This window comes from Mustela lutreola, chromosome 8 (genome assembly GCF_030435805.1).
Source record: "Mustela lutreola isolate mMusLut2 chromosome 8, mMusLut2.pri, whole genome shotgun sequence".
Taxonomy (NCBI): domain Eukaryota; kingdom Metazoa; phylum Chordata; class Mammalia; order Carnivora; family Mustelidae; genus Mustela; species Mustela lutreola.
The window spans coordinates 81305985-81331939 of record NC_081297.1 but is presented as its reverse complement, the minus strand read 5'-3'; the positions used below and the strand labels follow the sequence as shown (position 1 = coordinate 81331939).

The window sequence follows — 25955 nt, the reverse complement described above, 5'->3', positions numbered from 1 at the left end:
TCCATGAGGATGAGGACTGTTCTTTCATCACCTATGATTCTAGTATCTAGCATACTCCTTGAATCAGATGTTTAGTAAATATTTACGATATACAAATGAGGCCAAAGTAGGCTCCAATTATGAAAGGTGTTCTTGGCTATAGAACTCTTCTGCACAAAACAGGTTAAAATATGCCAGAAAATGACAATATGGGTATATCTGAAAATAACATCATTAACTGTGTACTTATGTGTAGGGGGAAAAAAGCACCTTAGTTTTAGTAACTCAACTGCCAATTACTCTACAAATGCTGCATGTAGTGTACTAGTCATCTCAGAATATTCAAGAATTTTTTTTCTGAACATTGTTTTAGATGCTTAAGATCCATTAGTGAATAAAACAAGGTTCCTGCCCTTGTGGAGCTTACATTCTAGCACAGGAAGGCAAAAATATACTAGATTATCTTATATTTTATATGAAAAAAAAAAAAAGGGAAGATCAGGAATCATAGGGCAACATACAATATCAAATAGTATTGGAAGAGGGGGCCTTCACCAAGAAAGTAGGATCTGAACCAAACTTGAAGGTGGGGAATTTAGCCAAGTGGAGCTCAGAGAGCAAAAAGAGAAACAAAGAAGGTCATAATGGGGTATATGTGGGGCATATGTGGGGCGGGGGGATATCTGATCAGAGAGGCCCTTTGTAGGTCATTGTTAGGACTCTGGCTTCTCTTCTGAAAGGCAGCTCCATTGACCTGTACTGTCAGAGTCATCATGTCATCTGACTTAGATTTTAAGTGGATTTTTCCGTGTTAAGAAGTGACTGTAGGAGGCCAAAGATGGAAGACTTGGTGAAAGGCTTTATGATCAATTTTGTTTTTATATTGACAGGATCCTTTGATAGAAATGAAAGCTTATCGGCAGCTGGCCCTGCTAAGTTCCGCTTTTGCATTTGGTTGGAGCAAGTGGAATATAGTATGTAGTTCAAATAAAGTTATAGTTAAGGTATAGTATACAAACCCCATAAAATTACTTTGTCCTTCCAAAGAAGATACTCAAAAGCTAAATGAATGTAGGCCATGGTTTCTCCTCTTGAAAAGGTTAAAAAAATAATTAACATTCAAATAGTTTTAAAACTTCACTTTTGTTTATTTTGTCAAAAATATAAAACCAAGCTATATAAAGGCTATACCTTCACTGTCCATTATGGTATCAAACACTCTGGACTTCAGGGTAGTGTCCTGACAGCTCTTTACATCAAAATGAGAACAAATGGAAGCTTTTTTCCTCTCAGAGACAGGCCTCCAATTGAACTTTCTGGCACATTTACTGCTGCCTGATAAAAAAAGATAGCGCAAGTGAGCCACCATATTTACTTGTATACTATGTGTTTCTCCCACTCGAATATATGCTCCTGGAGGATAGGATTTTATTATTGCAATTGTTATTAATATGGTTTTTTCTTCTTTGTTGTTATATCTCCAGCACCTAGAACATTCCCTGGCACATACGAGCTACTCAAGAAATCTCTGTTGAATGAATACATACATACAAACATGGTTTAAGAGATCAGACACTAAAGAGTGTTTCTTTTACATTAGCAATTTTGGGGACTGAGTTCAAATTATACTCTGCCAAAATACCTATTAGAGGAACTATTAATGGATTTCTCTAATTTTCTTTTCCTGTAGCTGAAGGAACACCTTAGTGAAAAACCTATTCAGAAACCTAATTGGACCCTTTTAATGTTTAGTGGTGACAGAGCACAAAGGCTCAAGATCAATGAAAACAGTGAGACATTCTCTGAAGCCCTTAAAGAAGAAACTGAGTTTCATTCTACTTTATATCACATGGTTAAGGATTTTGCTTCCCAAAAAGCCATGGAAAAAGTTAGGAGCTCCAGCTGCCAGCTGATTGACTCTGTGTGCTATATGCTACTCTCGACCAGAGTGCTCAGCTATTCTTAATCCCCGCTGACAGATTTTATGCAGTATGAAAAGTCAAGCAACCCAGAGCAAAATCAGGCATTTCTTCAAAAGCAATGTAATGAGTGACTGTATTTCAAAAGGTTATTAAAATCTAATAAGCATTTTGTACTCAAATTTTATTTTTTAAAAAGTGGGGTTTTTTTCTTATGAATACTTGACCCACTGAAAATGTTCACTTTTTACTCTATTTGAATAAATTTTAACAAGCAATATGGAATATCTCCTCCTCAAAAAGCTCACTAAAAATCATAGGCAGGCTTCTTCCCCATTGTATTTTAGTCAGAGAGGAACTCACAGAAAGAAGGGATGTTAAATATCTTGCAGTCCTTCTGAGACCCTGTGGTTCAATGCTATAATTTCCCAGCTAAAAATCACTAATTTACAAAGTTCAGATACTAAAACTTTAAAAATCAAGACACATACATTAAGATGTGCTAAGTCACACTGGTGGTGGTCCATTGTGTTGGAGTCCGGTGAATGGCCACAAGATTTGCTCTAGAGACATCCAGGAGTCCCCATCTGGTATGGGAGCAGCATCCACAGACTTCTGGAAGAATCGTCCAGTGAGGAAGCTCATCAAAGCTGCAAACAGCACAATGAATGCAGCAGAAAGCCAGAGTGCCTTATTCGCCTTTCTGAAGGAAGTCTTGAGGTTTGTTGCCCAGGCAGCTACTGTGTCATAACTGTAAGGAAAATACAAATTCAGAATTTGGCAATGGCAACATTTTGTTTTGCTATTTGTACTGTTGGCTCCTTTTGCCAACAGTACCAGACAAGTCATCACTCTGCCCTACCTATCAAAAACACTGCCTGGCAATAAGCTACGTAATGTGCCTGCTGTCTTGGTTTGGCCCACAATTTGCCCCACTTCCACCCCAATAATTTTTAGAATTAGAGAAATGACTTAAAGTTAAGAAATGCTATGGTGATGATCTGAAAATTAGGTGACTCGGCCATTATTTAACTCCTAACAAGAACATGTGAGTATCTCATTATTTCAGTCAGGTAAGGCAACTAACATTTTTGTGGAGCATGGTATGTGTGTATATACACATGCCACTTATTTCTCACCATACCTGGGATTTTTGCTATATTCAGGTGTAAACTATTTTTAGTTTAAGAAATGAGACACAAAAAAAAGCTTATTATAACATCATCTATGTCTTAGCATTTTGCATGTTCTGCTGCTGTCAGCCCTATCTTTTAGGTGAAGAAATTGGTGCTTAAAAGTAGATGAACTTGCTTTAGGCCATCTGGCTCCAGAACCAAGTTCCTAAACCACCAGTTCAGGGATAACTCCTGTAGACCATGTGAAGTTTGTTTTTTTTCCTCTTAAATTTAACAATTTGATAGGTCTTTTAGTACCTTGACTAAGATTAATACTGTTAACCCTGCCTCATCTCTCCCCACTCCACAGAAATAGGATCATTAGCAAGCAGACAACTTACAATGAAGAGCCATCCCATTTTGACGGATTATTTCTCTTTTCAGAAAGACTTGGCTTTCTTGTCCTTTCTGCTATTTCTTCTCCAGGTGGTTCTGAGTCATCTTTAGTTCTATAAATAAGTATTAAGTTTAAATGTTTGAAAGTATGGATAATATACCAGATTTATAAAAAATACTGCAAATTTTATTGTATTACTAAAGCGGCTCTCAAGTATTTGTTTTGCTTTAGAAAGATTTGATATATAATTCTAAAATCAAATCACTAAATTTTTATTTCTAGGAATTTAATTTTAAAAACTTGCTATATCTAGAAAAATGTGTTGTAGGAAGTTGGGATATTAGCCAAGGGGTGAGTAAAAAGGAGACATTTACAAAGAACATGTCGAAGTTCATCAATTAGCACCACTAATAATTAACCAGTATTATTAACCTGTGATTTCTTTCTCTGCTTATGTATGTAACCATACTTTAAAAAACAAAGGTGTATATTTCTTCCTCTGTTTTTCATTAAACATATGGTAAAATTTCTCTCCTTTTATCACATAATACATTAACAGTGGATTTTATGCTAAACTGGAGTAACGTCATTGCTTCTTTAAAAATCTTAATTTTAAAAGTGTTTATTCAGTGAGCTGGGAAATAGAAATTGGATCAAATATATTTTAAATAAAATCATATTGTCTAAAGAGTTGTTCCTTTAACCTGAACAGAACTTGTTTCATTATCATGTTTACTGATGAATTCCTAGTTGGACTTGAATTTTGAAATTCCAAGCTCATAATTCTCTCACTATTACCAAAGGCAAATGTTTCTCAAAGTCATTTTTTTTTTTCTCTTCTTGGACATCTACAGGGAATGTATGTGGCTGGTTTTAGTTTTTAAAGGAAACCTGGCCCAGGGTGCCTGCGTGACTTGGTTTTAAGGTCTACTCCTGATTTTGGTTCAGGACATGATCTTGGGGTTGTGGGATTGAGCCCCACATTGGACTCCAGCTCAGTGGGAGTCGGCTTTTCCCTCTCCCTCTGCTCCTCCGCCTGCTTGCCTGCTCTCTTAAAAATAAATACATAAAATCTTTAAAAACCCCAAATCCTGAATTCTTGTAAGATTCTCAAGACTTCATTTTTTTGTTTGCTAAGACTTCTCAGTAGAAATCATGCCATATTAACCAAGAGAAAAAATAGATTGTAATCTTTTGAAGAAAACCGATCTTTAACCCAGATCAGAAAAATCCATTATGTTAACTCTAAATCTGAAAAGGGGTTTCAACACATGTAGTAGGCTCCAAGGATTATTTCACTTCATTTATTTATTTTTTAAGATTTTATTTATTCATTTGCCAGAGCAAGAGTGAGCACAATCAGGGGAACCGGCAGACAGAGGGAGAGCTAGACTCCCTGCCGAGCTAGGAGCCCGATAGGGGGCTCAATCCCAGGACCCCAGAATCATGACCTGAGCTGAAGGCAGACGCCTAACTGACTGAACCACCCAGGGGTCCCTCCTAGGATTATTTTAAAAAGAAACAAAACCTGAGGATAGGCACTACATCTTACTCATCTTTATACCATGAACAGATACCTCTCCAAAAAAGAAATACAAATAGCTAACAGACACATGAAAAAATGTTCCACATCACTAGCCAGTGGGAAATACAAGTCAAAACCACAATGAGATACCACCTTATACCAGTTAGAATGGAAAAAACAAAACAGGAACCAACAAATGTTGGCAAGGATGTGGAGAAAGGAGAACTCTCCTACACTGTTGGTGGGAATGCAAGCTGGAACAGCCACTCTGGAAAATGGTGTGGAGGTTCCTTAAGATGTTAATAGAGCTACCGTACAACCCAGCAATTGCACTACTAGGTATTTACCCCAAAGATACACACATAGTGAAAAGAAGGGGCACGTGCACCCCAATGTTCATAGCAGCAATGTCCACAATAGCCAAACTGTGGAAGGAGCTAAGATATCCTTCAACAGATGAATGGATAAAGAAGATGTGGTCCATATATACAATAGGAAATTACTCAGCCATCAGAATGGATGCACACACACACACCAAGTTTTACCTACTTGAGTTCACATTTTTCTTCTTCAGCATCTGCCCAGGAGTAGGTGCTAATAAATCGATGTAATGAGGGACGATGTTCACTCTGCTTTGACCCCAAAATACGCCTAAGTAAAGATGATTATAGCCACTTGTCAAATACATCTGTAGCTATTGTCAATTTATTTCCTACTACCTGAATTATTACAAAAATTATGTTCTATTTTTGGTTGGCACATTCACATATTTCATAGTAAAATTCCATGATTATACACCTATTTTATAATTATTGTGCATATATACTCTGTGCAAATCAAGTGTCACTTTATTACTTATTGCCAGCATTTACTTCAGTCAATTACAAAACAGTAGGTTTCCCAAAGAGCAACCAGAAAATGACACTTACCAGCTGCTTGATCGCCTACTGAATCGGTCATTTTCCATCCCAGCCACCTTTAAATTTCAGATGTTAGAGAAATAATGAAATACAAATTTAGTGAAGTTTATGTTTTTGTTATATGAAAATGAATATGCTTTTGATGAAGAACACTTAGGAACTTGCTTACCATTCCTGCATTTCCAATATTTCTGGGCAAAGAGGCAATGGTCACCCTTCGGAGCGAAGATGGCTACCCAAAAAGGGCAGAAGTACATTAGAAAACTATTAGTAGTTTATCCTTGGATACAACACTAATGGATATCCTTGTACATACACATCCCTGCATTTGACCACCGTTAAGTTAACCTGTAGGCATAGTTTGGTTAGGTCCAAATTGCCTTTCAGAAATATTGCGCCAATTAATATTCTACCTTCTTCAACATTGGATGAGCATAATTTTTGCCAAATAAGGTTTCTTATTTAGTTTTCTGGTGACATTGAACACTTTGTTATGCAAATAATCATGTATATATCTGCTCTGGGAACTCTATGATCTTTGCCCATATTAATTTTATTAATGATAATTCTGGCAGGAGTTTTTCATTGTTAATGCAGCCAAATCTTTCTTTTGCTGTCATTTCTTTTATGCTGTGGTATTCCCAACTCAGAGGAGATCAATGTGTACCTATTTTCTAGCTTTTTTTTTTTTTCATGGTTTCATTTTTTGCATTTAAGACATTTAAAGATGGGTGTGATATTTTGATAATGGATATGTTTATCAGCCTCAGATGTGCATGGGAAAATGTTACATACTACTATGATTCTTAAAGTTTAAGTACAACTTCAGGAAATAAAAAATATATTAAATGTAGGAAATAAGCTGAAGAAGCTTAAGGTGAATTTTTTCTTAAGCCACCATTCCTAATTTTGTAGGTTAGCTGAGTATCAAGAATATCAAACTACAATCCAAGAAACTTGGGTTCTCACCATGGTTCTGCCACTACATGATCATAACTAATCACTTACCTTCTGGGAAAGTGATTTTCCTCATCTGTGAGAGAGAGGTTTGGATGGAATGATTTTTAAAGTCTCTCGCTCAAAAATTCTGTGAAATCCTGATTTTCGAACTGGCAAAACCTGCTGGTTGACTTTCAATATCCCACTCCCCCCTTATTATTTGGTGAAGAACTCCCTAATTTTCAGTTAGATATAAAACCCAGAATTCAAATGGATTTTCTTAGTCTCATTTTCAATCAAAAATGACAAGGAAATGTTATTTGGGACTTCTAGGAATTGTCATTAGAAGGAGAGGGAACACTTGTTTTTATGTCTTCCTTCTTCTTACAATGTGACTCGATGTAATGACCAGGACTTGTCGCTCCCCGTTCTGATGGAGCCACCTCAGACCATGAAGTGGAAGCAGAGGGCTGAGGGTGGTGAAGTGGCGGGAGGAGACTAGGTCCTCGGGATTCTGTGAAACCACACTACCGTTTTTGGACTGCCTATTTCCAACTCTAGTTTTACATGAGAGAGAAACTATCTGGCTTTCCTCTTGCTTCCAGACAAATGTAACTGATGTACAAATATAGTAAAAAGTATAAAAGCATACATACATAAACTTAAACACACACATGCAGATCTACATAAATATACATATGATTTACATTTGAAACCGTGTTGTTTCAAGTAATATTTTAAAACCATTTCATCCGAAACATTTGATAGACTGTTAAGTCAGCTGGTAATTACCTTGGAGTTTAGAGAAGATGAACGTTTTTTAATTTGGCAGTCATCTGAAAGGAAAAACACATTTGCACATTTGAGGAATTACATAAGCAATTTATTGCAATGGTCTTTATTCTTTACAAAGAAAAGCAATAGAAATATTTAAGACCCTAGAAACTACCGAATGGTAAAAATATCTGGTTATTATTTGGTGATTCGTAACAGTTGCCATCTTAACTGATTGAATACTGTCCTCTGTCACTGTCCACGTCTGCAATGCTTAGCCAGCACATAGGAGATGCTAAATGAATACGTACTGAATAAATGAATCCAAAACTACAGAAGGTTATCAAATATGATTACTTTTCCTAGAAAAGGGAGTCATTAAAATAGTTCTCCTCAGAAAAGTTCACATTATTTAAAACTATTATAAGATTTATATAAACCCTATATTTTAAGGCATTTTCCATGGTCTCAGATGTCTCCTTATTTTCCAATCCATCTGCCAGCTTACTATGCCGGAGTCATTCCTTCTTCAAGAAATAGAAAATCATTGTTGATTAGAGTGGCTCGCTTAACTCACTGTGCTTTGCTTTGTGTGTGGAGAAAGAGCCAATTCTAACATACCCTAAGTAGGAGAACATTAGAGGCAACTCAGTGGGTTGGATGAAATATATTCTCATCTCAACAGTCTAATTTAATGAATTTTTGGAGTCATTACCAAAGGGTCCTCTCTGTGTCCCAACCTGTTTCTAACTTAACATTTTACTTTACATTTACTTTACTTTACTTTCTACCTTAACATATACTTTATATAAACAGAAGGAATGAATTATTATTCTAACATAGCCTCAAGTGTTTTATACTAAAGACATAGTAAGAATTAACAAGAAAGAGAATGAAAGAGGAGAATCTCAGAAAAACATAACTGGGTCTATTAAGCTTTTATTACCTTCATCTTCGAGAGGGTTAAAAGACCTTTCATTTTGCAAAAGAACCTGTTTCAGTTCTTCTAACTCAGCATGCTCTTTGGCATACATTCTCTTCAGGTTTTCTACATGCTGAATCATCACCTCCACTGCTTTACTAACCCGGCTTTCCTAGTAGGGGAAAAAAAAAATCTACACTGAAAATATTATTCTTGATTTCTAGTTTAAAAATGATTAGACACATCTATCTTCACTCCATCCCCAAATCTCACTAAAATGACAATGAAGGTTTTTAGTTGTTTGTTTTGTTTTGTTTTTTTAAAGACGACAAAGGACAAAAAGAACAGAAGAAGGTATAATGAAATTTTGAAGGCCAGTTAGAAGGACTAGTGGAGAATGACCAAGATCTGAAAAAGGTGAACCTTAAAAAAAAGTAGGAAAAGTCTATGAGCAACCTGGGCTGCACCACAGAAAACCATTCAGGCTCAGGAATTAGTGGTGCTTCTGGGATTCAGCGTGAAGACAGCTAGGGGAACAGAAGAAATGGTGGAAAACCTGCAGAAAAAGTGAGATCTGCAGATCTCCTCCCGTATTCGGGCCAACTGAGCAACTTTCCTTCCCCACTTTGCTGAAAGACTAAACACTGAATATCTAGAGAGAGAGAGAAAGAGCCTGCGGATTAGGCAGTAACAGCTGATGGTGAACAGATCATACAGAAAACAGATTTAGGCAAAAGTCTGTATACATATTGAATATTGAGACTCCTAGCCTGTTTTCTCCTTCCAACTTGCAAACACTGGTAGCCAGGCTTAGGCTCAGAGAGCAGGCAGTTGGAAGATTTTCCTCTGAGGACTCTATAATGTAGCAAGATAAAAGCCTTAAAACTCTTGACACCAAGGATATCCCAGTGAAACATCTCAAGTTGTGTGAAGCTCAGAGCCAATAAGAACCCTCCTCACCAACGTGCAGTCCCCATTCCATTATCTTGTGGATCATGACTAGTCAGAGGAAAGCTGCTTCTGTGAAGGAGGAAAACAAACACAGGAAAAAAAAAGCAAGGTGGCAGAGATCAACTCCAGAAAAGCTTCAAGGGAACCACCAGTATCTTCAGAGAGTTAAGAGTACATGTTACATCCATGAAATAAGAACAAGATAAAAAAAGCTACATGCTAAGAATAAAAATTTGGGGAATTAAAAATATATTAAAAATACATAATAAAATAGTTTTAAGGTAAGGTTGGGGAAATCTCCCTGAAACTAGGAGGAGGAAAAAAAAAACACTGAAGGCTAGAAAAGAGATGAAAAAGAACCTGCTCAGGAGATCCAACAGACAACAGGAACTCAAGAAAGCAAAGAAAATTACACAATATGTGGAAAAGGAAATAATTCAAAACAATCTCTAGAACTCAAGAACGTATTTTGCCAGCTTATATCCATTCAGGGTCTAAAACAATAAATCAGATTTTAGTAAACATAATTAATATTGGTTTCAGGAGTAGAATTTAGTGATTCATCACCTAGCATACAACACCTAGTGTTCACACAAGTGCCGTCTTTAATACCCATCACCCATTTACTCCACCCCCTCCACGAACCTCCCCTCCAGGAACCCTCAGTTTGTTCTCTATAATTAAGAGTCTCCTTTATGGTTTGCCCCCCCCCTTTTTTTCCTTCTATCCTCTATGTTAATCTGCTTTGTTTGTTAAAATCCACATATCAGTGAAATCATATGGTATTTGCTTTTCACTGACTGACTTAGCATAATACACTCTAGTTCCATCTACTTTGTTGCAAATGACAAGATTTCACTCTTTTTTATGGCTGAGTAATATTCCATTACACACACACACACACACACACATCATCTTTACCCATTCATTAGTCAATGGACATTTAGGATCTTTCCATAATTTGGCTATTGCTGATAATGCTGCTGTAAATGCCAGGTGCACATACCCCTCCAAATCTGTATTTTTGTATCCTTTGGGTAAATAATAGTGCAATTGCTGGGTGATAGGGCAGCTATATTTTTAAATTCTTGAGGAACCTACATACTGTTTTCCAGAGTGGCTGCCCCAGCCTGCATTCCCACCAACAGTATAAAAAGATTTCCCCTTCTCTGTATCCTCCCCAACATGTTGTTTCCTGTGTTAATTTTAGCCATTTGGACAGGGGTGAGGTGGTCTCTCATTGTAATTTTGATTTTTATTTTCCTGATGATGTGTGATGCTGAGCATCTTTTATCTGTTGGCCAACTGGATGTCTTCTTTGGAAAAAAATGTGTCTTCAGCCCATTTCTTACCTGGATTATTTGTTTTTTGGGTATTGAGTTTGATAGAAGTTCATTATAAATTTTGGATACTAACCCTTTATCAGATATGTCATTTGTTAATATCTTTTCCTATTCCAAAGGTTACCTTTTACATTTATTGTTTCTTCACTGATTCAATTTCATTACATCCTTCTATTCAGATTTTCCACATCTTCCTAAGTTTTAGAAGACTGTATATTTCTAGAAATTTATCCATTTGCCTATGTTGTCCAATTTGTTGGAATATAATATTTTATAGCAGTCTCTTATAGTCCTTTATATTTTTGTGATGTCAGTTGTTATTTCTTCTCTTCCCTGTGTTTGAGCCTCTCTCCTTTTATCTTAATAAGTCTAGCTAAAGGCTTACCAATTCTCCTTATCTTTTCAAAGAAACATCTCTTTGTTTCATTCATCTATATCATTTATTTCTGCACTGATCTTTATTGTATCCTTCCTTCTACTAATGCTGGGCTTTGCTCTTATTCTAGTTCCTTTAGGTATAAGATTAGATTGTTTGAGACTTTTCTTGGTTCTTGAGGTAGGTCTGTATAAACTCTAAAATTCCTTCTTAGACCTGCTTTCTCTACATCCCAAAGATTTTAGACAACTGTTTTCGTTTTCTTCGGTCTTTATAATGTCCTCTTTGATTTCTTCGCCTATTGGTTCATCAGTAACATGTTGTTTAGCCTCCCAAGTGTTTGTATCTTTTTAAATTTTTTTCTTGTAATTGATTTCTGGTTTCACATTGCTGTGCTTAGAAAAGATGCTTGATGCGATTTCAATCTTATAAATTTATTGAGTTTGGTGGTTTTGGTTTTGTTTTTGTTTTGTTTATGTTTTTTGTTTTTTGTTTTTTGCCTAACGTGATCTAATTTGATCTAACCTTCCACATGCACTTGGGGAAAGAATATGCATTCTGCTAATTTGGAATGGAATATTATGTAAGTCCATCTGATCTAATGTCTCGTTCAAAACCACTATTTCCTTGTTGATTTTCTGACTGGGTGATCCATCTGTTGATATGAGTGGGGTATTAAAGTCCCCTATTATTATTGTACTACTGTCAATTTCTCCCCTTATGTTGTTAATATTTGCTTTATGTATTTAGGTGCTTCTTTGTTGGGTGCATAGATATTTACAATTTTATATCCTCTTGTTGGATTGATCCCAATGTCATTATGTAATGTTCTTGTCTCTTGTTACAGTTGCTGTTTAAAAGTCTATTTTGTATGAAAACAAAGCCTATTTTGTCTATATAGTATTGCTACCCCAAATTTTTTCATTTCCATTTGCATGAAATATTTTTTTTCCATCCCTTCACTTTCAGTCTATATGTGCCTTTAGCTCTGAATTGAGTCTTCTGTAGGCAGCATATAGATGGGTATTTTTTTTTTTTTAGTCTTTCAGTCATCCTATGTCTTTTGATTAAAGCATTTAGACTATTCGTATTTAAAATAATTATTGTTACATGTGTACTTATTGCCACTTTGTTAATTGTTTTCTGGTTGATTTATAGTTCTTCTGTCCTCCTTTCTTCTTCTCTTGCTCTCTTCCCTTGTGATTGATGACTTTCTTTAGTGTTAGGATTCCTTTCTCTTTATTTTTTGTGTATCTATTATAGGTTTTTGGTAACCATAGACCAAAGTCATATATAACATTGTAAGTACATAGGAGTCTATGTTAAGTTGATGGTCATTTTAGTTTGAACACATTCTAAACAAACTACATTTTTACTCCCATGTTTCATGAACAGAAACAAGACCAGTCTGGCTGGAATGCAATAATACAGGAAGGCTATCATAGGACATAAATTTCATAGGGTAGGAGGGCATGGAAATGGTATAGATCTTTTTAAGCCATCATATGGATTCAGGGTTTATTCTGAAAAAAGGTGAGGAAGCCACCAGAGGACTTTAATCAAAAAAAGAAACATGATCTAGCTTACATTTTAGAAGGATTATTCTGGCTGCTTTATGGAGAGCAGACTATGTTGCAGGGAGTACTGGGTTTGAATGGAAATGGAGACCATTTAGGAAGATATTGTATTAATCCGCAAAAAATATAATGGTAGCTTAGATCAAGGTGGTAGCAGTGGAGAAGGAAAGAAGTGGTTGAATTCTGATGGTAAATAGGATTTATTCTGTTGGTAGAGTAATTACAATTTCCTGCAGGATTAGAGGTAAAGTGTGAGAGAAAATTGTTGAAAATTACTCCCAAGGATTTTCAATCTGATCAACTTTGACAGAGATAAGGTTATGTGTAGAATGGGTTTTGGAGACACCATAAGCAGTTCACTTTTGTATGTGTTGTTTGATTAGTTTATCCAACATCCAAGTGGAAATGCTGCATCCATAGTAGTATATTCTAGTGTATAATTCATGGCAAAGGTTTAGGACAAGCACGTGAATTTGGTAATCATCAACTTACTGCACAGAATGGTGTGGGGACTGAAGAAAGATGGACATCACTTGTACAAGGGTGAAACCCTGGGCCTGAGGATATTATGAAGCCAGGGAGAATGGTGGGACCCATACAGGAGCCTGGAAGGGAGTGACCCATGATGTTGAGAGAAAAAATAAGAGAATGTGGGACCTGGAAGCCAAATGAGGTGAGTATTTCCAGGAGGAGAAAGAGCTCAGACATGCTGAATGTAGTATATCAGCTAAGGAAAATGAGTAGGTTAAGACCATTTACAGTTTGCAGAGCAGCTGGGAGGAGAGAAATTGGAGACAGTAAGTACAATTCTGTTGAGGAAATTTGCTATAAATGGGAGCAGAGAAAGAGGAGAAAAGGTCAAAGACTATTTTGCTTGTGTTTATGTTATCTTTCCCATCTTAAAAACAGCATATTTGTGTGTTCATGGGAATGATTCAATATAGTGGGGAAAAGTGAAGATGGAGGAAAGTAGGGAAAATCTGAGTCTAAGATTCTGAGTAAATTAGGAGGAATGGGTTCTGGTATACAGGTGAGATGGTTAGCCTTGGACAGGATTAGAGACAACTCATATTTTGTACTGGGAAGGGAGGAAAAGATGTTATTAGGTTTGGAACCTGTGGCCATTCCTTCTGAATGACCTAGTGCTTTCAGTGAGGCAGGAAGTAGTCATTATCTGACAGAAAAGATAGGAAAGGACATGATGATGGTTTGAAGAGAAAGGAGAAAGTATGAAATTGATATTTGGAAGAGGTTATTTGGATGATTGTCACTGGCTAATGCAATTAAGAGGGCGTTTTTTGCATTTTATTTGCGTATTCTGCTTTCTCTATATTAAACACGTACATCTTATGTGACACAAGTGGTTTTTTTTTTTTTAACTTTTTCTTAGAAATGTAATCCACTATTTCAGGGAAAACAAATCTTTCTAGTAATTTCATTGAGCTAAAGAAATGAAGGCAGATTACCTGATTAATGGCTCCCAGCATCTCCGCCCTACTGGCCACTCGTGCAGTGCACTGACTAAGAAGTGTTATACTCTTCTCCAGCTTCTTAACTATTTCCTGGGCATGGTTGTCATCTTCACAAAGTGGTGTTAAAGACTGCACAGAAAGCAAAGTATTAAAATATATCTAACCCAAGTATTCAGCAAGTGATTCCAACAATGACTATGTTGTAAATAGAGATGACAGTCACATCTCAATTATCTTGGTATAAAGTGAAAAGAAGTAGCAATGACCAAAAATGAATGATACTGAAATATTAACATCTTTGTTGACTATCAAGCAGACCTATGCAAATGTTCCCAAAACCTTTTATATCTAATCTCAATCTCTTCCTTCCTTACTTCCCAAATTTGCCACTTCTTCATACATATGTATATCACTTTTCATAATTAACAGAATGGGACATACTTAATTGGTGATGGTAAAGAAATTATGCTTATGAGTGAGCTGAATGTAACGAAGAGCATGGTTTGAACTTTTAAGTAGTGAAAACATACTAGATGTAGGTATGGCTCTGACTATGCTATGTGCTCGTCCACTGATGACAAAGCATTACTCATCTGGCTAGATGCGGGGTATGCTTTCACTGCCTTATGAATATTTCTTTCAAACCTGTGCCCTTGATCCAAGATGATGGCCTTCCTGGTGGAGAACCATCCCTCCCACTAGGGTGGAGACAGAATTAAGACAGCAGTTTCGGAAGCAAACAAGCCAGTGCTTATTAGCTGTGTGACCATGAGCAAATTTCTAAGACTTGCCCAAATCTAAAACACCATAAATTTTGTAGCATTTTAAAAAAGGAAAAGTAGAGGGCGCCTGGGTAGTACAGTCAGTTAAGCATCCAACTCTTGGTTTCAGCTGAAGGTGTGATCTCAGGGCCATGAGATTGCTCAAAGCAGACAAACGCTGTATGGTTTTTACTTCTATGAAGTGTCTGAAGTCGTCAGATTCATAGAAACAGAAAGCAAAATGGTGACCAGGCGATAAGAGGAGGAGAAAAGGGGGGTGTTTAACGGGTACAGAGTTTCAGTATGTAAGACAGAAAAGTTCTGGAGATCTGTTTTACAGCAATGTGAACATACCTAACACTACCCGAATGGTTCACTTAAGATGGTTAATATGGTAAATTTGATGTTACATGTTTTTTACAACAATAAAAAAAGAATATGGTTTCTCAAGTTTTATTTTTTTCCAAAAATAACCCTCTTAATTTTCCAACCCACCTCTATATTTATGGTGATTTCACAAAATGGAAAAATAGTGATTGTTATCTGTGTACCTAGAGAGGGCTTGCCAATCATCTGACAAGACTAAAATCAATAACCATTGTCTTTTTTCAGTTAATTAAATGGAAATAGACTTTTGATTCTTGTCTTTGAAGCTTAAAATTGACATAATCTCCTATTGCTCAGTTTCCTGCATGATGACTGTTCTGCCTCAAAACTATTTGAATGTCCAGAGAAGGCAGGTGACTCACAATGACTTTAAAAGGCATTGGTTTTACTAGTGAGTCATTTATTTTAGCCTGATCCTGAATTCTTACTTCCTATTAATTTACATTTGAGTCAGGCAGGGCTTGGCACCTGTTGTTGGTTTTAGTCACACAAGTAAACTTGTATCTAATTTTGAAAACGTTATTAACAATAGGATCATCACATGTGGAGTTCCCAAATGTTAGGATTCTCACCTCTAAAAGCTTTAAACAGTTAGTGATTTCTTTCTTCAAATTTTCTTCTGCCAAGTCTCGGGATCTTTCTTCAAGCTTTACTCTTTTCTCCAGGGTGAACCAGTCACACTTAAATCCCAAAGATAATCTGAGAAATTCGGCCTGTCATCAAAATAATGTGCGGGTGATGGGGAGAAAACTGGTTGTAGGGAAATATTTCAGTTTAATACCAGATTATGCAGAGTCTTTCTTTTTCCTCCCAACAGCATAACGCTGGTGTGCCTTGGCTTTCCCCGTGCTTAGTCGCTGCCAAGCCACCCAGACACCAAATACAGCTTGGGTAAAAGTATAGAGTGATGATAGACAAGGGGGTCAGAAACACACTTTTTTTTCTTTTTCTTTTTTTTTAACTTAAAGGGATAAAACTTACCTCCACCTCCTTCTCATTAGCAGAAGTGCTGTAGGAAAAGACAAAAAAATTTATTCCAACATAATTCAACAGAAAAGCAAAAACTGTGAACATGCCATGTGAAGAACTTACTTGTCACTTTGTCTAAAGTTAACGGATTTCACAGTGGTTACAGGAAGAGAGGAAACAGCAGTGTCTATTAAAAGATAATAAAATAGTATTGGGTTACAAAGGTTCCTGGCTGAAGGCACATTCAATCAAATGTCCTCTCTCCATGACACAAAGGCATTTCCTTGAAGAATGTCTGAAATAATAACCAGTTAATAACATAACTTGCTTCAGTGCGCCTGGGTAGCTCAGTCACTTAAGTATCTGCCCCCGGCTTAGGTCACAATCCCAGGGTCCTGGGCTGGAGCCCTATTGAGAAGGGAGCCTGTTTCTCCTCCCTCTGCTGCTCCCCCTACTTGTGCTGTCTCTCTGGCTCTTTCTCAAATACATAAATAAACTCTTTTAAACAAAATAATGCATTTGCTTCAATATAAGATAACATTATGCTATGCTACTGGGATCATAAGGACATTAAAATCATTGGCTCACACGTCAGCATGTGAAGAGTCTGAAACCTGAAAATATCTGGGTCCAGGAAGAGCCCAGTTGCTCTCTCTGCATTTGAATGTCTATCTGACTTATCTCAGGGCTAAATGCATACCTTCTTCTGTCTTCAGACCAAGGCTTGAACAGCCGCAGCAGGAGGAAGAGTCATTGTAGTAGTAAGGGTAATAGTCGTAGTACAGTATAATAACTAACAATGACAGCAACAGTAAGCAGGGTATCACCCATTTGCCACAAGTTGACTACACGCCAGTCCCCAAAGAGGACTCTGTATACATATTAATAATACTCTTCATGACAACTTCACAAAGAGGACAATATATTAGTTACTGAGAGTATTAAAGTTTAAAAAAAAACTGATATAAGTCCCAGCTTTGACTCTCATAGCTTTGTGACCTGGAACAAGTCACAGCTTCATCAAACCACCTACAAAACAAGGATGATATTTTTTTATAGTAGCTTTCAGAGAATTTTGCCAAGCATCTTTTCTAACTGCTTTATACCTAATTTGTTCAATCCTCAGAGCAAACCTGTGTTGGGTACTGTTATCATTTATAGTCCACAAGCTAGGAAACTAAATTGCAATTTACCTTACATAGGTATTTGGGGGAACGAATTAAATTATGTACATAATTTAGGGGGCACCCAGGTGGCTCAGTTGGTTAAATGTCTGCCTTTGGCTCTGGTCATGATCTCAGGGTCCTGGGATCGAGCCCTGCATCAGTGGGGATTGGGGCGAGGTCCCTGCTCAACAAGGAGTCTCTTTCTCCCTCTCCCTCTGCCTGCTGCTCCCCATGCTTGTGTTCTCTCTCTGTGTCAAATAAATAAAATCTTTAAAAAATAGGAATTTAGTCTAGAACTTAGCATATGATATATTCTCAAAAAAAGGTTAATTTTTTAAACTCATCCTTTCCATTTCGCAGATGAGGAAGTAGACTCTCAGGTTAAATAACCTTCTGAAGTCATACCTAGTCAGAGAGTCACCCAGTATAGTCTGAGTGACGTCAAAGTCCCAACTCTATCTACTACTCCATCCTAATGGAGGTGGAATGGGGAAGAAAGCATACTAGCACTTATTCTTTAAATATTATTTACTTTAAGATCAGATAATTAAAAAGATCTCAAAGTAGAGCTTAGAATTTGCTACCAACGTTGGCAAGGTTCTTTGTTCACAATAACACAGGAGTTATTACAAGTCCTTGAGACTTAATGCAACATAAATGTGGCTTTTCAAAAATGATATAAATTGAATCAAGAATCAATTTTATTGACTGATTTTACCTAGAGATGCATAATTATAGGTACGATATCTTTACTCAGAAAGATTTCACTCATAAAAATATAAGCAGAAACAAAAGTTCTCATGGGGGTTGGGAGAGAACATTCCTTACCTCTTGCAGCACATTCTTTTCTATGCTCATCTATTGTTACTGGTTCCTCTTTTGCTTCCTAAAATCATAAAGAGATTTTATTGCTGTAGGTAGCGTGGAAATCCTTCATAACCAATCATGTTCCAACTTCCTGTCCTCTCCTAACCCTACTCTATCAACAACACTATGGTATTCAAAGAACTGAACTAGAGGTTAAAGAAGAAAGCAGGACTGGCTCTAAGGGGGTTTCCAATCTAGTTGAGGTACAAAAGGGAAACATATGAACAGCTATAAATGTGATACAAGCTACTGTAGGGCAAACTAGGACTGATTGCCACATAAATGAGATGTGAATAAATAAGGGCTCTACAGAGGGAGGGAGAGACACCACGGCTTGAGAAGCATGGAAAGTCTCTACAGACAAGGAACATGCTGGAACTTGGTGGAGTGGGAGGACTGGCTGGATAAAGAGGTAGGGGTGATCTAGGACCATCACCCCTCACTTTCTAGATGGGCTCTTGGGGGACCTGTGGTAAAAATTGCAGGTATGTTATGTTAGGCTTTTACTCCATATAAGGTTGCTTATATGGAATATAAGGTTTTAAGGTTGCTGACCAACTATCCTACAAATTTATCTATACAACAAGAATTATCATAATAAGAGGGTTATACTATACTGCCTAAGATAAATGAGAAAATAATAGGTATAAAATCATTTTTATGGTGATAATTATTCCACATTCTTAGAAATTTTTCCCGAAAAACAAGTCTAAGACAAATTTCCTTGGTAGAGCCATTGATACTATGTCATGTAATTTTTAGAGCATTGTAGGTACGATTTTTGAAAAATGTAACCTGCAGTAGTACAGGTAAAACACTGCATCATTCTTATCAACATTTCAATATTCTTAAGTTTACTGAATCCTCCCTCAACACCCGGACCTCTTCCAGATATGACATCTTCTTCCAATCCTATCCTTTAAGGCCACGATTCTTCTCGAAAGAATTGTCCACGGTTGCTGTTTCCAGTTTTTAGGCTTTCTTCTGTCTCTGTACCCAAGACTCCAAGAAAAACCTCCCTCTCCAGTTACCCGTGAACTCTCTATTGCCAAACTCAGTGGAAAATTTTCAGACGTTATCTTATTTGACTTCACTGTAGCATCTAAAGCGATCTAGAATCCCCTCTGCCTTGAAGGTTTTTCTTTCCTTGGTTGTAACCTCCTGATGTCCTCCCATTGCTATAGTGGCTCCTTCTGAGTTTCCTCTGCCATCGCCTTCTTTTGTGAGATAATGGAATCAACAAGAGTCCATTATTTCCAGTGTGCTCTTCCTGCCTGCCAGCGTTCTTGGGAAATCTCATTCACGTACTTGTTTTTTTGCTGATAGCTCACAAATGTGTGTCTGCTCCTAAAAGTCCTAGGAATGAGTTTATGAATATAGTTATGTAGCTATCTATATAACCTTCCAGAGTACTGATGTCTCATATCAACCTGAAACTTAAACTGATCTTATTTTACCTCCAAATTCTACTCTTCTTACTTCCTCCCTGTTCTCATGATATTCTATTCATTCTGTAGGATAAGCCATAAAAGCCCAAGTTTTCACATTTTTCCCATGCATCCCCAACCCCCATCATAGTTATCAGTTACCATGTACTATAAATTCTGTCCCCTCAGTCTCTCCCAAATTATTCTTTTCTCTATCCACAGTAAATTCACACTATCTTCATGCCTTGCCTGAATTGTTGTGATAGTAATCTAACCAGTACCCCATCTCCATTACTAACCCATTATTTTTAAGTTTCTTTATTTCTATCTTGTTTTGAGATGAGAAAAAATTCTTTTTCTCAAAAGACTACCATGAACAGTTAGAGGAGCTTAGATATTCTTCTGTGTTTTACAAGGGGCAACCGCTTTCGGCATGCTTACTGGCCAACACAACACTCTATATGCTTGATACTACAAGGAACAATTCCAAATCATATACCCAATCATTCCACTCCATTCAGACTAGAATGGTATAAAATTTTTATCTACCCTATTGCCCCAAATGTATCTATGCCACAACCATCTCTCATAACTTGAGTTAGCTTTCATGAGTCTCTGTTTCTTAAAACCAAATGTGCTTCACTAAAGCAATATTTATACACTGAGGAGAAAACAACAATATACACACACACACAAACCCCAATGATACTGCTACTACTACTAGTACTAATCCCTTTTAACAGAGAAGCACTGATACATAAACAAGACCCTGAAGAAACATGGAATTGGATCCATAGTCTACTAGTTACTTCTCAATAATTATAAATTCATACAAGTGACAATGTACCTTATCTTTAAGGAAAGGAACTTAACTTTTTCAAATGTTTAAAGCAGTTTTCCAAGTGCCTGGATAGCATCAATACTATTCACAAAGTACCTCCTCCATGAGACTTGTCTGGGCTCTTACCCCAAACATTTTTCCTTTAAATCACTAACCATACTAAGAAATTATTACTGAGTAACTGTATGCTTCTTCCTTTAATTAAAACATGTTCTCTTAACTAGAACATAACTTTAAAGTAAATATCACTGCTCTATTTAACCTTATTTATTAACACCTTTGTTTACTTAAAAGTCCTCTACTGATAGATACTGACCTTGTTTCCAGGAGACCTTTGATGAATAAATGAGTGAATGAGTGAACAAAAAAATAATGTGAAGTCAGGAGGTCCTAGCTCTGACTTTACTGTGTGACCTTGAACATGTCACAAGGACTCTTTGGCACCAACTTTCTTGTCTATAAAACATTAGAATAATTAAATTCTATTAACTTCATAATATTTTAGAAGGATAAGATAGTGCTTTTAAGAGTATTCTGCAAAGTTAGAAGGACAGTTCTACCGCTGTAATATATCATTACCTTTACTGTTAATATACATATATTTCCTTACCAGATTTAACATGGTTTTGTCCTCACTCACAGAGCCTTGCTGTGCGATATTCTCAGGAGATGCACTTTTGCCTATGAGAAAAAGGGAACACACTAAACAGTTACCTGAGCAGTGACAAATAAAAGAGAAGAAAATAGTGAGGGTGACAATATGAACAGACTAGAAAATGTCAAAGACCTTAACATGTGACACAAATTATGTATCAAAAATTTTTAAATGTGCCCATGGACTAAAAATCAGGACTAGAACAGCTAAAGTTCCCAAGGGAGCCAGCCATTTAAGATTTCTTAATAGAAATGAGTATCTGTATAAATAGCCTTCAAGTAATAGTTTTTAAAATCTTTCTTAAGGCTGCTGCTGCTTTTTAAAATCAAACACATTACTAGTATATTTACAGAAGTTGGATGAAGGAAGGATGAACAATCAGCTTGCAAAACAGGTTTTTTTAAATCACAGATGTAAGGCTGATAACCAAGTATGATATCCTTCCAAAGCATGGTATCTTTCTTAAAAAAAGTCAAACTAAGAAACATAGGTACTTCTGGTTTATGCCATTCTTCTTTGTAATTTCCTTTTATTTTCGTGTACTTTATTTGTACTGCAATGTACTTGATAATGATTTTCCTCTTTACATGATCCATTGTCTTGAATTTAGTTCATTACAGGCACAAAGTTAAGCAGCTATAAATAGGTTTTGTTTCTTTTTAAGAAAAAGAAATAGTTCAAGTATGTATTATATTTTTAAAATTTATAGGGAATTAAGAACAAAATGGTAACCACTTTCTTCAGAGATAAAATGCCTTTTCCCAATGAAAACTTTAATTTTTTGTTAGCTTTTAAGACAGATAGATTCATATGGTCCATAAATTTTAGAGTGTAAAATGTTTTATGGTAAAAATTTACCCTCCCATCCATGCCTATACGAAACTTACTTTCCCTCTCCATAAACAATGTTATTTAATTTTTGTCTAGCCTTTAGACTAGAGATACTTTATGCATACATAAAAACTTCTTCTCCTTTTTATTTTCCCACAGACTTTTATAGGCAATATGTAGTGTTTTGCATTTGGGTTTTTTTTTTTTTTTAAGAGACAATAATGCTTTGATATGCTTCTAAGAAAGTTTCCTTATATACATTTTATGGATGTATATTAGTATTCCATTACATGGAGATACCAATATATATTAACTAGGCTTCTTTTGATAATTAACTTGTCTCCAGTATTTTGTTATTATAGAAACTACTATAGTAAAGAAACTTACAAGTCATGGGAGTGTTTAGATCTATAGGATAAAGTCCCAGAAACTAAACTGTTTTATCACAGGATATATATATTTAACATTTTGGTAGGTATTGGCAAATTCTCCTCCATATTAATTATAATAATTTACATTCCCTACAGAAATGTATGAGATTTCCTTTTTTGCCCTACAAGCTAACCAACAGAGTGTAATCAAAGTTTTGTATCTTTGTCTACATGACTGGTGAAAAATGATATCTTGTGTAGTTCTAATTAAAATTTCTCTTATTCATGGGGTTCCTGGGTGGCTCAGTGGGTTAAACCCTCTGCTTTCAGCTCAGGTCATGGTCCCAGGGTCCTGGGATCGAGCCCCGCATCGGGCTCTCTGCTCAGCAGGGAGCCTGCTTCCCTCTCTCTCCCTCTGCCTGCCTCTCTGCCTACTTGTGATCTCTGTCTGTCAAATAAATAAATAAAATTTTAAAAATAAATAAATAAAATTTCTTTTATTCAGTCTGAGCTAAAGTATGAAGATATTCTTCAGTTAAAATAAAGAATGGATTCTATTTCTACGATTTTACAACTCCTTTAGTCTAGTCTATATCTCAACTTACGAATAAATTTTCCTTGACTGATTTATTTTAGTGTGTGTGTGTGTGTGTGTGTGTGTGTGTGTGTGTACGGAAGCCTATGCACTTCCCATCAGTATTCACTGTATGATGTCTCACTGGGAATGGTTGAGAGTAACTACCTGTTTTCACATTCAAGGAGCAAAAAAGGATGTGACGTTTTATCTAGTTAATTCTTTTGCCCCCTGAGTGGACCATCACGAATTGGCCCATTCTTTTAACTAAGCAGATTCTAATTAGGATTCTGAGAATTTGGGGGGTGGGGGGGAGAAAGCATGATGGGCACAAGTGGAAGGGCAGGAAAGCAGAAGAAGAGGTGGGGAAAGGAGAGGGAATCTTAAGCAGGCTCCATGCTCAGGGCAGAGCCTGGTGCAGGATTTGATCTCATGACCCTGAGATCATTACCTAAGCCAAAAGCAAGAGTCAGACACGTAACCCACTGAGCCACCCAGGTGCCCCAAGATTCTGAGAATTTCCTAAGCAAGTGATTCTACACCTAAGCCACAGTAGAAACCCAGTTGTAGCCAGTCAATCTTTGTCATTAGGAAATATTTAAGTCCTATTAAAATATATTGTAATTTATGTTCTTTCCACAGAACTTGGGGAAAAAATGGGAACACTAGCATATATGAAGGCTACAATTACCTCTCGGACTTCTTTTCCCTGAGTAGATCTTCAATTTCTTTTTTAAATAAAATGTTACTGAACTATGAAGATAGCTGCTCCAGCAGCTTACAGATTTAACTTACTTACTGCTTTGGAATGGAAACTATATTTGAATACTTCAATAGCTTACCTGTGATCTTTATCATACCAGAAGCTGATCTTGTATCTTCCTCTTTCTCACAGAGTGATTTACAGTCAAGGTCACCAGAAGCCATATTCAAAATTTCTGACCCAGAATCTATCAACAGGAAGAAACTAACAGCATGAACACTATGCAAAAAAGTTATTTGCCTATGTTGTTTTCACTTGCATTCACCTCAGCAGGCCATAGAAACCAAGCTTATAGTTATAATACTAATGCTCTATTCTTATATCTTTTCCAAGTTCACTCACCACTTGAAGTTAGAGTACTACTCTCTGTGGACAAAGTATGTCCAGGAGATGACAGTGTGGAACATTCCCTGTCAAGAGTAGAGGAAATATTTTGGAGTGTCAAGTCCAAAGAGTTCCTTAAAACTTAACCAAATATAACTTCAAATGCACATACACAAAAAAGCAAACCTGGACTGTGGCAGGCTCTCAGAATACAAGTGGTCAACACCATTCTCCTAAAAAAGAAAAAAAAAAAAAAAAAAGAAAAGGAAAAACAATTTCAACAATTTGACATTTTTCATTCCAGAAACGTTGTTTTAAGCAAACATTTTCATACAATTTTAAATGGACCCATATTTATTGTGCTCTTTTAAAGAGGATATGGGAATGGGACGCTATAGGGCAGATTGATAAACATACTTTCTCCAAGTCGTACTTTCAAAAAAATCCAATTTTAAATATACTTACAAGTCCAATATTTAAAGAATACCTAATAAATTCTTGGGCAAAACAAATTCTAAACTTAAAGGGCAAATAGAGTTTATTTCATGAACTTAAGTCAAGTTGTCTTTAAACAGAACATTCTATGTGAACATAACACAACATTTCTATTTATGGAAATATTCAACCTAAAACTTTTGACCTGATGATTTAAAAATCGTTTTCAATTTTCTAGCTAGACAAATAATACCTTTTTTTTTTTTTTTTTTTTGTATTTAACATTTTTTACTTATTTTATTCTTTGTCTTTTCCTGGTTTTATTTACACCACATCTGAGACAACATGGTATAGTGAGAAGAAAGTCAGCTTTGGGGTCAAACTATGAATCTCAGCTTGGCCGACAGTTATAGGACCCTTCACTCTTCTGAGCTTTAGTTAATTCGTTTGAAAAACGGAGATGATAATCCTTATGGTAGGATGGCTATAAAAGGCAGTGTACATAAACCATCTCACCTTAGTATCCAGCACATATAGTAGTGGAAATGTAATACCTTTAGCTAAAGACAAATAATACCTTTTAAACTTAATCTCATTCTCAAAGATCTGGATCTTTGAGATCCTTATCTACATCAGCACCTATTACTTGTTGCTCAAACAGAGCTTAACAAAATCGTGGTCCCAGGCTGCCAGGGCAAGTGTTTGAAAGTCTTATTTGAACTTCTTAATCTTGATCAGAAGTTCCTAATTTAGGGACGCCTGGGTGGCTCAGTTGGTTAAGCAGCTGCCTTCGGCTCAGGTCATGATCCCAGCGTCCTGGGATCGAGTCCCACATCGGGCTCCTTGCTCCGCAGGGAGCCTGCCTCTCCCTCTGACTCTGCCTTCCACTCTGTCTGCCTATGCTCACTCTCGCTCGCTGTCTCTCTGACAAATAAATAAATAAAATCTTAAAAAAAAAAAAAAAAAAAAAAAAAAAAAAAAAAAAAAAAAAAAAAGAAGTTCCTAATTTAGAGGGAACTTTAGGACGTTAGGGTTGATTAGCACACTTACTCTCAAACAATACAGTGGGAACATGCATTACTCTTTAATAGTATGTTTTTCTAATACATCTATTTTCATCATTGGTTATGTAGGAATTTAATATTGAAAATTGAAACCAACTGAACATATCAAAAATGTGCGCAAACAACAAAGAGATGAAGACATTTACATATTCTATAACCCAGAAGAGAACTTATTAACAGCCACAACCCAACAACAGGTTTCAATGGAGGAACACTGTGTATCACACAGAGTATTTGGAATCTACCCCAGACTATATAGACTATCGCAACAGAAAAGTACAGGCTTAGTAACAGTTTGCAGAATACACAGT

The 25955-nt window shown here is 36.4% G+C and overlaps 2 protein-coding genes across 13 annotated transcripts in view; one reads left to right on the top strand and one right to left on the bottom strand.

Annotated features, from left to right (window-relative positions):
• The window catches only part of DNAI7 (dynein axonemal intermediate chain 7), a 65052-nt gene extending 60939 nt beyond the window's left edge, over positions 1-4113 (top strand). For all 7 annotated transcript variants that reach the window (XM_059185783.1, XM_059185782.1, XM_059185784.1 and 4 more), the window contains 2 exons: positions 870-983; positions 1670-4113. In XM_059185783.1, the coding sequence (XP_059041766.1) occupies positions 870-983; positions 1670-1945 (390 nt within the window). In that variant the 3' untranslated portion in view covers positions 1946-4113. The remainder of the gene's footprint in view (positions 1-869; positions 984-1669) is intronic.
• LOC131838920 (inositol 1,4,5-triphosphate receptor associated 2-like) overlaps positions 1104-25955 on the bottom strand; it is a 65469-nt gene continuing 40617 nt past the window's right edge. For 3 of the 6 annotated variants that reach the window (XM_059185773.1, XM_059185776.1, XM_059185778.1), the window contains 16 exons: positions 24332-24378; positions 24164-24231; positions 23901-24008; positions 21238-21308; positions 18321-18378; positions 16450-16513; positions 16339-16366; positions 15930-16070; positions 14204-14338; positions 8515-8662; positions 7587-7630; positions 6025-6087; positions 5865-5911; positions 5485-5586; positions 3415-3522; positions 1104-2649 (listed from right to left, as the gene is read on the bottom strand). In XM_059185773.1, coding sequence (XP_059041756.1) covers positions 2406-2649; positions 3415-3522; positions 5485-5586; positions 5865-5911; positions 6025-6087; positions 7587-7630; positions 8515-8662; positions 14204-14338; positions 15930-16070; positions 16339-16366; positions 16450-16513; positions 18321-18378; positions 21238-21308; positions 23901-24008; positions 24164-24231; positions 24332-24378 — 1476 coding nt within the window. In that variant the 3' untranslated portion in view covers positions 1104-2405. The remainder of the gene's footprint in view (positions 2650-3414; positions 3523-5484; positions 5587-5864; positions 5912-6024; positions 6088-7586; positions 7631-8514; positions 8663-14203; positions 14339-15929; positions 16071-16338; positions 16367-16449; positions 16514-18320; positions 18379-21237; positions 21309-23900; positions 24009-24163; positions 24232-24331; positions 24379-25955) is intronic. The other 3 variants (XM_059185775.1, XM_059185777.1, XM_059185774.1) reach the window with 2 other exon arrangements.